Here is a 14228-nt window from a genome sequence, read left to right on the forward strand (position 1 = left end):
TTAAGGGACATCACACATATGGTAATGGATATTTAAAAAGTATTTCTGTTGCCTACAATCCCAATGATGCGTCAAGCCATTTTGCAGTGCATTTATCTAGAAAGTTATATTGGAAGACATAAGTGTGATACTTACAATCAGTTCTCTGTATTTCTTCTTCAGGGACTGGTGGCGCTCCCGCAGCTGGTTGGCCATGAGCTTATACTGGTCTCTCTCCTGCTGGCATGTGTCCAGCTCTTTGGAAAGGATCAGTAAGGCTTCTTTCTTGCTTTCCAGTTTCCTCTTGCACACCAGAAACTGAAAGGAGAAACACTTTTAGTCATTTTTGTCATTTTTTTCGTTGGAATAAACCCCTAGGATCTCCTACCAAGCACAAGGGCCAGATTGAGCTTGAACCTTTTTTACTTGTGAGCCATATTTAAATGTAAAAAGAGTTGGAGAGCAGCACAAGCATGAGAAAGTGAATGGAAATGTCAAATAAGGGCAGTGATTGGCTGTTTGGTAGCCCATATATGGACTGGTAGCCTACAGGAGGTTCTGTTTGGCAGTACACCTGGTTTTTATGAAACCCAAAACTTGCCTCCAAGCCAGGAATTCAAAAATAATCACCTGCTTTGAGGTCACTGGGAGCAACATCCAAGAGATTGGTGAGCAAAAAGTGTTTTTGTGAGCTACTGGTTGGGGATCACTACTCTAGAGAGAGCCTACACGTGGCAGCCAAGTGTCACAAATGTGATCCGGGATTCGGCCAGGAATCAGCCTTTTTCAGCAGAATTCGGCCAATTCCTTCTGCCTGGCCGAACCAAATCCGAATTTGCATATGCAAATCAGGGGCGGGGAGGGAAATTGCATGACTTTTTGTCACAAAAAAAGGAAGTAAAAAATGTTTTCCCCTTCCCAAGCCTAATTTGCATATTCAAAATTGGATTTGGAATCAGTTCGGTATTCGTCCGAATGTTCTTTAAGGATCGCACTCACAAAACTTATACAAAAATAGAGTTACTTTATTAAAATGCCTGACGTCTCGGCCTTTCTCATAGTGAAAAAATGCAATACAATACCAGTTTAAAAACATTGTTTGGCACAAACCCGTCGTGACGAGTGTCAAACCCTTAACCAATGAGACTAGTTCATCTCAGCCAGTGCACACACCTGCAATCATATCATATTCTGTGATTTATAAAGCTAATCTGATCAATTTAGTGCATAAAGTAATATATATATATATATATATATATATATATATATATATATATATATATATATATATATATTAGAAAATATTTTAGGAGCACTCACAGGTATATTTTCAAGTGACTTTATTTACATTTTCATAGAATCCCCCTCATCTACACGTTTCGGTTCTCCTTGAACCATCGTCAGGATGTTCATAATGCAGAACTCAGCATCTAGAGTTGTGCTCCTAATTAGCATGAAATCATGTCATTTATTACGTTTCCCTTTCTTTGTTGCTGCTCATTACCACTTACTGCTCTATCCCTGCTGGGTTTGTATCTTCCCTTTCCCATCCTATTCATGTCTCTTACCCTCTGCCTGTCTCTTTTCTCTTGCCTCCAATATATGCCTTTTGCCCTCTGTCCCAACTAGTCTCATATTCTGTCCATCTATTCCATTGTCCTTGCGGGTCAATGCCTAATATGTAGCCCAATGCCTAATATGTAGCCCAATGCCTAATATGTAGCCCAATGGCCAAGTTAATTTCTGCTGCAAATTATAACAGACCAATAAAGTTCCATTTACTACATAACATAAAGTAATTTGAGTTTGACTCATTCTCTGCATTTTACATATTGCTGTTCAGCTTTTTTTCCCCCCTGTATTTAACTATTCCACCCTGCCTTCACCCTCTCAGTCACTTAACAAGGGACTCATTTAAATACAGAACAATTTCCCTTAAACCACTGACACCTCCCTATCATACTTGTAATAGCCGAATGGTGTCTTCTAGGAATGGCAGGACACATGTGCCCACTGGCAAGAGTAAGTACCACCCTAGCCCACAATGCATCACTGCAGGACATGCCTTTATAAGATGGAAGAAACTGGACAGGTCTGGTGACATTGAGGGCAACAGTCTTTGACTGCCAATATATATATATATATATATATTTATATATATATATATATCCAACATATAGCCCACTGGAAAAACTTATTTTTGCACAACTTAAAGGAAACATTTAGTAAAAAGAAACACTTTTAGTTACAAAGTTTGTACAAAGTATGCATAAGCTGACGCGCCCCGTCAAGGCAGTGTCCATGCATCAGTCCTAACCAAGTCAAGAAAGAGAATATTATCTTTGGGGGAGAGAAAGACTATGCCTGCTTTATTTATTTTATTTAAGGTGTCTAACTGGCATATATATCTTCAACCTGCATCCACTCCTCCATGCATGGAAGTTCATACCTCCCAACTGTCCCGTTTTTAGAGGGACAGTTCCTCTTTTGACAGCTCAACCCGCAGTCCCTCGTTTGTACTGGAAAGTCCCATTTTTCTCTGCACGGAACAGCCAGAAAAAGAAACGTTTCTAACTTAATTGGTTTTTGGCAGAGAGCCCATAACAGCCACAGCAGCAGATAAGATACTTTTGTAACAATTTTGAGATAAGTAATTGTAACAATATAAGATAACAGGTCCCTTGGGAGAAGTTAGACTCACAGCTTAAAGGGCAATTCACCTTCATTAGCAAAACTGTAATAACTGGAAAAAAAAAACACAAAAATATGTTCAAACTTTCCTAACCTGCCAAATTTTGTAAAATGAACCTGGTAATTAGGGGGCGTGGACAAAAACATTTCGGCACGATATGCGCGACAAAACTTTTTTGTCCCTCTTTTTATTTCCATAATTTTGGGAGGTATGATTATTCTTTACAATACAAACATCAGCAGACCCTTCATCATAATCGAACACAATTTAGCACGGACAAAGGCAGCAGCACCTAAAGTACTTGTATGTACAAAGGTGTAAGGTTCCTTTATCCTGTGCACTGTCAAAAATACAGTGAATATATAGAGGGCTCACAGGTAACAAGCAGTCTGGACACCCCACTACAGAATGAAGGTGACCTCAATGTGCTGCAGTTAGAACTGCCATTTATAAAGAAAAATAGCAAATAACCATCAGTAACATTGTAGTTAGGACGTATGTGGGGGCTATACTGTAATGCTGCTTGTAGAGCATGCCGCTTGTATTACAGGCATGGCATCTGTTATCCGAAAGATCTGAATTACGGAAAGGCTGTCCATTTTATCCAAATAATCCCAATTTTAAAAATGATTTCCTTTTTCTCAGTAATAATAAAACAGTAGCTTGTTCTTGATCCAAACTAAGATATAATTAATCCTTATTGGAGGCAAAACCAGCCTGTACCATGATTCTTATTTCTATTAAGGTTTCTACCTAGCTACTATATATCATATATTCAGGAATTCATTGGAGGCCCCAATAAACAGCACAGTAAAGGTCAAACACACTGTGCAACCCCCACCAGCAATAAATACATCTGTTACCAACCGACATCCAATGGAGACTTATACCACAGATACTGGCATTCTAATGGGCCACACATTACAATAAATATAAATACTGTCCAGGACCAGAATGAATCCCAACCTCCAGCCTGTACCAAAATAACACACTAGATGGTAAAAGGTATGGAAAATCTTAGCTTTGAGGAAAGACTGGCCAAGTTGAGGTTGTTCACGCTGGAGAAGAGGCGCTTAAGGAGAGATATGATAACTATGTATAAATATATAAGGGGATCGTATAATAATCTCTCTAATGCTTTATTTATCAGTAGGTCCTTCAAGCTGAGATGAGGTCACCCATTTTGATTAGAAGAATGGAGGTTCCGTTGAAATATTCAGAAGGGATTTGTTACAGTGAGAGCTGTGAAGATGTGGAATTGTCTCCCTGAATCAGTGGTACAGGCTGATACATTAGATAGCTTTAAGAAGGGGTTGGATGGTGTTTAGCAAGTGAGGGAATACAGGGTTATGGGAGATAGCTCATAGTACAAGTTGATCCAGGGACTAGTCTGATTTTGGAGTCAGGAAGGAATTTTTTTCGCCCTGAGGCAAATTGGAGAGGCTTCAAATGCATTTTTTTGCCTCCACTGGATCAACTGGCAGTTAGGCAGGTTATATATCGACTTAAATGGTGGTACTTGATAGACACGTTTCTTTTTTCAACCAAACTTAATATGTTACTATGTTATGGTCAAGCCAAGTGCTGGATTTATCCTAGAGTACATGAAATGAGACAGGGACCTTACTCGTGAGCCCTTCAATTGGCTATTTCTTATTTATTTACCTTTGTTACCTTCCATTTGTGCCCAGTGCACAGCACACTAGTAATACATCATTAATACAGCATAGAGGCAGCAGAACTACAGGGGCCCTGAATACGTGATGACACGCAAGGTGCCGGGATTAACTGTGCAATGGAACAAGATGTGTTTGCTTTCCATACAAGGTTTCTTTGTTAAGGAAGGGAAAAATAAGACATTATTATTGACCTGTACATAAGAGGCTGATTCCCAGTGCACAGTTGTTAGTTATTCCACACCAGGTGCACCAGGAACCCACAATACAGGTTGTAAGTACTTATGCTATAAGCCCCTAAGGTCCCTGTTTTTATGATCTACTCTTCCATCTATAGCCAGTTTGGAATTGCGCTAAAATGCTACTGCTCAAAATTATGGAAAGACCCCTTATCTGGCAAACTCCAAATTTCAAGCTGTCTGGATAAGAGCTCCTATACCTGTCATTTGTTTAGCCCTTTCCTAGTGGGTGGGGGGTACAAACAAGGCTGGCAAACAAACCCTAAGGTAATAACTAGCTCTCTGTAATGGTTGTAGCCTATAAGGCATCAGTCCTATTTAAAGAAGTGATTATTATAATCATATATATGCTTAAAGGGACAGTAACAAAAAAAAAAATGAAAGTGTTTTAAAGTAATAAAATTATAATGCAGTGTTGCCCTGCACTAGTAAAACTGGTGTGTTTCTGAAGCAGACTGGTGTGTCTGCTTCAGAAACACTACTATAGTTTATATAAATAAGCTGCTGTGTAGCAATGGGTAGCAATGGGAGCAGCCATTCAAAGGAGAAAAGGCTCAGGTTACACAGTAGATAACAGGTAAGCTCTGTAGAACATAATGGTGTTATCTGTTATCCACTATTTAACCTGTGCCATATAGCCTTTTTTTCAATTTCCACCATTGTTACACAGCAGCTTGTTTATATGAACTATAATAGTGTTTGGGGTTATTGTTCCTTTAAATGAGGGGGATACAAATATACATTAACTATATCATCCCCATACAGGAGGTCTCCATAATAACCTACTACACTTATAATACTTTCAGCATGAAGATTATCATACCATCATCCCATGACAGCTTGCATCACCAGTAATGTGATTAAAACAAAATCAGATTAAAGTGACCCTCAAACTGCTCAGCAGCCATGCACAGCGGTGCATCTTAATTAGTTAGAAACACAATTCCACTGGGACACCGCAAATGAATATTGCTTCATCACACCAGTGGACATATCCCTATATCAGGTAACTCAAAAGAAAAAAAATCATGTGTTCCTTATTCACATCAGTCCCTTTTCTATTCTCTCAAAATGTAAATGAATTCAGCGGATTAAAATGTCCATGAAGGAACATACGATACAGTTTCATGGGTCAGAACCAGCAATGTAAACAATGGCTTTCAACCGCAATTAAATTTAGAAATTTCTTTAAAACCCACTGGAAATGCTTATCGATTAATGAATGTATCCATAAATTTGGCAGACGTTTAATTTTTGGGTTTATATGCCCTTTACATTCAATGATAAGTGGCTGATCATGTAACCAGAAGGCAATACATTTGGCACATGTTATTTTTGGGTTTATATCCCCTTTACATTCAATGATAAGTGGCTGATCATGTAACAGAAGGCAATAAATTTGGCACGTTATTTTTGGGTTTATATCCCCTTTACATTCAATGATAAGTGGCTGATCATGTAACCAGAAGGCAAAGCCCCATGGAGTAAGGGGGGCAGTGTATAGGGGGGGGGCAGTGTATAGGTACTTGGGAGACCTGAGGGAATGGAATGAAGGAAGCGTAGGGGCAATAACTATCAAGTGCACCCATGTAGACATTTGCCATAGAGAGAAATAAACATGAAAACATTTGGGTGGTATGAATGTGGCACTTTACTACACAGTCCCCTAACATCATAAATAAAAGTGATTGTTCTCGGGGTACCGATATTTGTTGAAGTTGAATGCCAGCTTCTTTACACGGCCACTTATAATGGAAACTCAAGGTGTTACAGAACTACAATTCCCAGCATGCCCCACTGGCTCTTCACATATCACTCCTGAATTAAAGCTATATGTATATATATATATATATTGGGTATGTCCAGCTGTCAGATGCTAATGAAATTGTATGCAAGTGCAGCTAGAGAGCTATAACTATGCACAGATGTATACAGCCCATTGGGAGGGCCATAGTAAAATGATGGTAATATACAAACAGGTGCACACCCCCACCATCAGCAAATAATACATTTCCCTACAGCCCCAGGCACGGCCAGATTACAATACATAGGCCATTTATTGCAGCCCTCACCTCCCAATCCCGGCCATCATCCGCCTCAGTCCCTACTCCGCTCCTCATACTGCAGCCGAATCTACTCCAGCTCGCCGAGCCCTAGTACTGTCAGGGAACCCTGCGCATGCGTCCTCGTACCCCGGGCGCGTCACAGAGCCCAGCTGGAACGCTCGATAGCCAATCACAGGAGCCGGTGCCGCAGCAGCACCACAATTCGCTGGTAAGGCAGGATTTCCCTGTGATGTCACGTGAGTAGTGTTTATTCTTCGCTTGGAGCATGCTGGGACTGACCAGTAGCCTATTAGGAGACTGTGTGGGAGGATGGATGTGCTGGACACAAGAAAGGGTCACTCGTGATTGAGGGGACGCAGGGGGAAGGCATTTTGCATGGACGAGGGGGTATTGGGCAGTGAAAAGAGGCTTCATATAGTGACAGACAGAAGGAAAGCTTAAAGCGATACTGTCATGGGAAAAAATGTTTTTTTTTTTCAAAACACATCAGTTAATAGTGCTGCTCCAGTAGAGTTCTGCACTGAAATCCGTTTCTCAAAAGAGCAAATAGATTTTCTAATTTTGAAATCTGACATGGGGCTAGACATAGTGTCAGTTTCCCAGCTGCCCTCAGTCATGTGACTTGTGTTCTGATAAACTTCAGTCACTCTTTACTGCTGTACTGCAAGTTGGAGTGATACCACCCCCCCCCCTAACAACAGAACAATGGGAAGGTAACCAGATAGCAGCTCCCTGACACAAGATAACAGCTGCCTGGTAGATCTAAGAAGAGCACTCAATAGTAAAATCCAGGTCCCACTGCGACACATTCTGTTATATTGAGTCGGAGAAACAACAGCCTGCCAGAAAGCAGTTCCATCCTAAAGTGCTGGCTCTTTCTGAAAGCACATGACCAGGCAAAATGACCTGAGATGCACCTACACACCAATTTTACAACTAAAAAAATACACTTGCTGGTTCAGGAATGACATTTAATATAGTAGAGTGAATTATTTGCAGTGTAAACAGTGGAATTTAGAAACGACATCATATAAATCATGACAGAATCCCTTTAAGTAGTAAACCATGGCACGATGTAGACAGTGTGGTTCTACCACAAAATGTAACTTGTCTTCTATTTTTTTTTCATCTATTGTTTAAATATGTACATATTAACTTGGAAGCAGACAATGCCCCCATAGGGGAAAAAACTGCATCCACTGGGATAAACGCCACCCACATTAAGTTATTAACACTTTCCATTCTGGAGATTAACCCCTTTTAAATTAACTTTTAGTATGATGTAGGGAGTGATATTCTGAGACAAATTGTAAAAATCCTATAGGAATGAATAGAAAGTGGGGGAGTTTAAACCTCACATTTTGTTAAAACTGTCCCCGAGTGCACACACACACACACAGTCACTGGGGGACTATCTGTTTTGGGACTACATCTTTTCTTTGTAATTCCCTATTTTTCTTTCATTATGCAGAATAGTTTTTGGTATCCCCTGCTAGCACTCTACTCTAATACAAATGAGGCTGGTATATTAGCGTCTCAGCTGTGACGTTATATCGATCATTTGAATATCCCTTCAGGCCGGTGTTTTTGTACACTTACATTTAACAGCCAACAATACCCAGTATCATAAAATTATGCAGATGCAACAGATCAAGCAGCGTTTCTGTTGAGAAGCGACTGTACATGAATTATCATGTCTCTTTTATGTATGGAAGACTGTTTATGTATGTGCGGGCATATGACTGGCGGTATGAGATGTTGTGCTCTCCTGCCCGAGAAGTCCATTTAATAGATCTAGTTGTATCTGCTTCCATTTATAAAGGGAAACTATTCCCCCCCAGTTGAGCTTCTATAAAAAAAAAAAGGTGCATAAACACCGTCTGAACTTCCAAGAAAAAACTCGATTGTAAAACCCGAAAACTCAAATTGATTGCGCTTTGGGAGGAAAAAAAATGCGGATTACTCTAATTATCTGAGTTTTCGGCAAAACCCTCCAAAAAAACTTGAACATCATGAAGGCTATTAACATCTTCATATGGTTCAAAGAACCTCTGTCATTGACGCTTACATGACGTCGACAGGTTTTAGATGTGTACTTTCGGATTCGAGGTATTTCCAGGGTTGGGGTTTAAAAAAATGTAGAAAAAAAAAAAACAGAAAAATTTTAGTTTTTTCTTAAAACGAACATTTGAGTTTTGACCATAAAAAATCACCTTGAAAACTTGAAAGTTTATGGAAAACACAAATTAGACCTCTATAAATAAACCCCTTATAGTATATGTATATATATATATATATATATATATATATATATATATATATATATATATATAGAGATATAGTTAGGAGCACTCACGGTTATTGTAACAAAAAGGCTTTTATTGGAGTATTACAGTCTACCCCACATCAACGCGTTTCGGTTCTCTCTGAACCGTCGTCAGGACGAACCCGAAACGCGTTGATGTGGGGTAGACTGTAATACTCCAATAAAAGCCTTTTTGTTACAATACCCGCGAGTGCTCCTAACTATATCTATTTGCTCTCTCCTGAAGAAGCACCCGGGATTCGATTAATTGATGGTGAGTGCCGGTTCAACAATATGACTATATATATATATATATATATATATATATATATATATATATATATATATATATATATATATATATACTATAGCTGGGAAGGGTGGGAGCTACAACATGGAGCTGGTCACTGCTCCTGTATAACTATTTAAAAAATAGTGGTGAGCACAACTTTCCCTTGTTTGTTATAGTTATACAGGAGCAGTGACCAGCTCCATGTTGTAGCTCCCACCCTTCCCAGCTATAGTCAGGTGATCCCACTGGTGTCTAATAAAAGGGCAGCCAAGTTTGGGAGTTTTACTTTGAAAGCAGCTAGTAAGTTGCAGGTAAAACTTAGTCCCTTTGTAAAATGTATAATGAAGCAATTGAATTCTTAATGAATCAGATGAAAATTAAGCGTAGGACTGGCCAGATATGGGATGACTTTGACGTAGTTGGCCAGCTTAAATATATTGCAATATATGGACAGACAATCCCTGTGTTGTTTAGGGGGTAAGGCATTTTTCAGTAGCAGTATGCACAAAATGTCTCTGTCTTAGATATATTGATGGTAGGTTGAGTGCAGAGGACTCTTGTAGTTGACTATATGTATTTTGTGGTCACACCCTCATTGCACCCCCGCCTAATGGTTTTTAAAAAATAGTTGTGAGCACAACTTTCCCTTGTTTGTTATATATATATATATATATATATATATATATATATGGGCTGTACATGCACCTTTTAATACAGTTATCTTGAATAAGAAAACCTGGTGTTGCTGGTCTGATTTATTATATATATATATATATATATATATATATATATATATAGTCCACGAGGTAGCCAGCACTCTCGAAAAGTAGTTTAAGATGCCTGGGTGCAGTATCAATAATATCAATATATATATATACAGTATATTGTGTGTCAGACCCTAAGCTCAGTAAGTGACAGCAGCACAGAGCATGTGCAGTGATTCAGCAGAAAAGAAGATGGGGAGCTACTGGGGCATCTTTTGAGACACAGATCTTTACTGCTAAAGTACTGTGGTTGCCTCGGGCTGGTGCGGAAGGCCAAAACCTAATATATAGTTTTTTCCCTACTTCTTTAGTTAAGCTTTAGTTCTCCTTTAATCCCCCCCCCCTTTTGTTTTTCAACTCACAATGTGAGTTGAAATTGTGGCCAGGTATCTCTATGTGATACTAGAGTGGCATCTGTGCCAGTTCATTATCGCAGGCCCCATCTGTGCAAGGCACCTGTAGTCATTTGGTAAACACTTTCTTTTACTTTATTGCGTTATAATTTGATTTGCTTTTCATTCCAGTGTACTCTAGATGGGTCAACGTGTTAGAGAAAGAGAGAATTGTAATAATTCACAGGAGCAGTTTTGTCCCTCTAGTTTTTAATCCTCAGAAACACAGCAATAATCTACCAAATAAACACCCAAAGTGATGGCTTCCTAAACCAATGCTGAAGTCAAGCAAGCTGGTCAAGGCACAGTGCAGGAGGCAGCCATTTTTCTCCATATAGGAAAACAATAGCATCTATTGGATCCAGTGTAGCTTATAGAGGCAAGCTGTTTGTGTTTGGCCTGTTGTGAAAATAGCATGTAATAAAAAAGTTATTTGGTTTTTACATTGCATTGTTGTCATGGAAAAGTATCAAGCAAAACCATTTTTGGGTCAGATGGGTCAAACTGACCTTGACTATAGTGTCTAACAATAATGTAACTGCAGAAAAGCAGACCCTGTGGTTGCGGCAGGGCCCAGGAGTGTTGGGGGGCCCAATGTGGCCCAAATTAATGAGCAATTTTAATATATCTTGGTAGAATAAGCCAATTTATCAATGTTTTGGGCCATAAATTGAATTTACTGTGGGACCCAGTAACATCTAGTTACACTACTGACACAGACCTCACCCAGGTAGAACTCAAGTGTCAGCGTCCCTCAAAAGAGCACTTGACAGCAGGTATTATACATATAACCTACCTAACAACTGGTTGATCCAGAGGAAGACAAACAACCCATTTGAATCCTCTCCAAATTGCTTTAGAGGGGGGAAAAATTCCTTCCTGACTCCAAGATGGCAATCGGACTAGCCCCTAGATCAACTTTGGGGTGGAACTGTATAGTTGTTCTAGATACTGTTGGAACTATGGCTGAATGACTGTTACACCAATGCGTTCCTATATCTGTAACCTTCTTATGAGCTATTGGTTGCACCTCCAAAAAGGGACCTGAACTAGAAAAACTGTGCCCTATCCTTATGCCAAACAGACGCAAACTCAAACACTGGCTGACAATGCAGAATGACTGAGAATATACAAAGAACTAGGTAAATCTACTTCCATGCACATTACCCACAGTTGTTATGACAAAGCACAGCAGGATACTGTATATATACTGTCAGGGCAAGGACCACACCTAATCAATTGATATCTGGCCCAAGGGAGTCGGGGGAGGGCACCATACACAAGGTCACCGAATGAGCAGATCTTTCCCAGATATGTCCACCGTGAGGCAGGCAATTTTGGGCTGACCCAATCTCATATACATAGGCCAAACAATCGGATCACAACTAGCGATGGTGAATCTGTCCCTTTTTGCCAAAAATGTGCAAAAATGTACAAAATGTATTGAAGTCAATAGGTGTTTTTTCTGGGGATGCACCACATCCACTATTTTGGATTCGAACCCCCGAATCCTAACCCAAATTTGCATATGCAAATTAGTGAGGGGGAGGGAAAAATAGAGCCACTCGCAGTACGTGGATAACAAAATTATTACTCAAAACAAAAAAAGGCACATGATTTTAAGGATTTGGCCAGGTACAAGGATTTTGCCGAAACCGGATCCTGCTAAAAATAGCCGACTCCTGGCTGAATACCGAAACGGAATCCCGGATTTTTTCACAGCGAAGCCAATTTTCCAACAGATATCAATCTGGCATGCCTACCACAGGGCACCATATACTAGGTCACCAAATGAGCAGATCTTTCCTCGACATGTCCACCATGAGGCAGCAATATACAACTGATCCAATCTCATGGACATGGGCCAAATAATCAGATCACAATTAGAGATAGGTCATCTGTTTTACTTCACCAAAAATAAGCAAAATAGCAAAAATGTGCCCAAATATGAAGGCCCATACACGAGGTTGGACAATATCACCACCTCCACCTTGAGCTCACTTGCTCCTAGGGTCAAACGATTGAATCACAACATCAGTAATTCAGGCCATCAGGGAGAGGACCACACCTGCCCAATCAATATTTGCCCAATTTTTGACCAGATAATGATCAGGCAGGCCCATCTGAGTGCCCCATACATGGACAGACATGTCTGAAGGGGCCAATTTGGCATTTTAAATCTGCCCGCGTTTGTCCATATTTATAGGCTTAGTACTCTAATCTTTTGATTCCAACCATTACTGCCTTTTTATTTAGTATAGAATGTAGGTTAGCCTAATGATGCACAACTGTGTGTAATACAGTGCACATACGTGTGTCAAGTATGTCATCATTTTATAAACCCTCGAGAGAAGACTCAAGGGATTAGACGTGGAATATTGGGATGCGGTAGGCAGGAGCCTACTGATACAGTCTGTTCTAAAGTCCTTTTTAAATCCATCTGTTGATAAGGTTGCCACCTGGCCGGTATTTTACCGGTCTGGCCAGTAAAAATGATGGTTGATCCCAATGTTATTAATAGGGAAAAAAGGTAAACATATAGGAAGGCCGGTATTTTTTTCAAAAAAAAGTTGGCAACCCTATCTGTTGAGGATCATTAAAGAAGAAACAAACCCTTAATAAAGAAAAACCCTACCCACTACCCTACATAGACCCCCATCCTTCCTCCCCCCAGTGCAAATGCCCCTAACTCTTTCCTTACCCCTCTGTGCAGATTCTGTCCAGCGGAGTTCATGGGCGCCATCTTCTTCTCTTTGGTAATCTTTGGATTCAGACGGTCGAAGGAGCGCATGCACAGTTGGAGCAATTTTCTGTTTCACGACAACTGCGCATTCGCCGAAACTCGCGAAAATTGCTGAAGTGCCGGTCTCATTCCAGAGATTACCGAAGCGGCTGAAGATGGCTGCCGTGAACTCGATGCCTGAATCTGCACCGAGGGGTAAGTAAAATATTAGGGGCATTTACCCGGTGGGGGGCAGCTCGGCTGGGGGAGAAGGAAGGGGGGTCTATGTAGGGTAGGGTGGTAGGGTTTCTTTTATTACAGGTTTGTTTCTCCTTTAAATAGAGTTAATTTGCAAATACCTATTTGTAGCTGATTTTAGCTGGGTGTGTCCTTAGGGATGTCAAACCTCACCCCAGAACTATTGAAGCATTAAGAAATCTGTATGGTCTAATTTAAAGGAACCCCTTTACCCCTTATATTGGTAAATATTTGTATTTCATCTGCATGTTTCATTTATATACCTTCATATTGTATGTCACTGCAGAATATATGTGTGATTTATTAAAAACATGCTAATAATAATCTTTATACACACTAGAAATAACAAAGCATTACACAAACCATTAGGCAAATAAAAAGAGAATAGACAATGGTCTGGTGGCCCATAAAAAGTTTTGTGAATCAATGAGGATTGACTTTTACTGATATTTGGGATCCTGTTGCACTGATTATTTTCATGTATGAATAGTGAATTACCACTCTTTGTGCTCATTTTAAAGCAAACATTTTGTGAAATTGACCTTCCTGGAACTTTTTTACACAATTTCTAATTTCGCGGGAGGTGGGTTACAGGTTCCAACCCTGCAATTTTTGTTTTTACTATAGGCTATAAAGTCCAGTGTGCCCTGGGCCCTTGCAATTTATAGGGGTGGTTCTCATTTAAGTTAACTTTTAGTATGTTATAGAATGCACAGTTCTAAGCAACTTTTCTATTGGCCTTCATTTTTTCATTGTTATAGTTTTTGAATTATTTGCTTTCTTCTTCTGACTCTTTCCAGCTTTCAAATAGGGGTCACTGACCCCATCTAAAAACAAATGCAT

The 14228-nt window shown here is 39.8% G+C and overlaps 1 protein-coding gene across 4 annotated transcripts in view; it reads right to left on the bottom strand.

Annotated features, from left to right (window-relative positions):
• ccdc149.L (coiled-coil domain containing 149 L homeolog) overlaps positions 1–14228 on the bottom strand; it is a 61414-nt gene that overhangs the window by 45052 nt on the left and 2134 nt on the right. For 3 of the 4 annotated variants that reach the window (XM_018228972.2, XM_018228966.2, XM_018228977.2), the window contains exon 2: positions 136–297. In XM_018228972.2, the coding sequence (XP_018084461.1) occupies positions 136–297 (162 nt within the window). Of the gene's footprint in view, positions 1–135; positions 298–6658; positions 6838–14228 lie in introns of those variants that run through there. The other variant, XM_018228981.2, reaches the window with a different exon arrangement.

The sequence above is a fragment of the Xenopus laevis genome, chromosome 1L, assembly GCF_017654675.1.
Source record: "Xenopus laevis strain J_2021 chromosome 1L, Xenopus_laevis_v10.1, whole genome shotgun sequence".
Lineage (NCBI taxonomy): Eukaryota > Metazoa > Chordata > Amphibia > Anura > Pipidae > Xenopus > Xenopus laevis.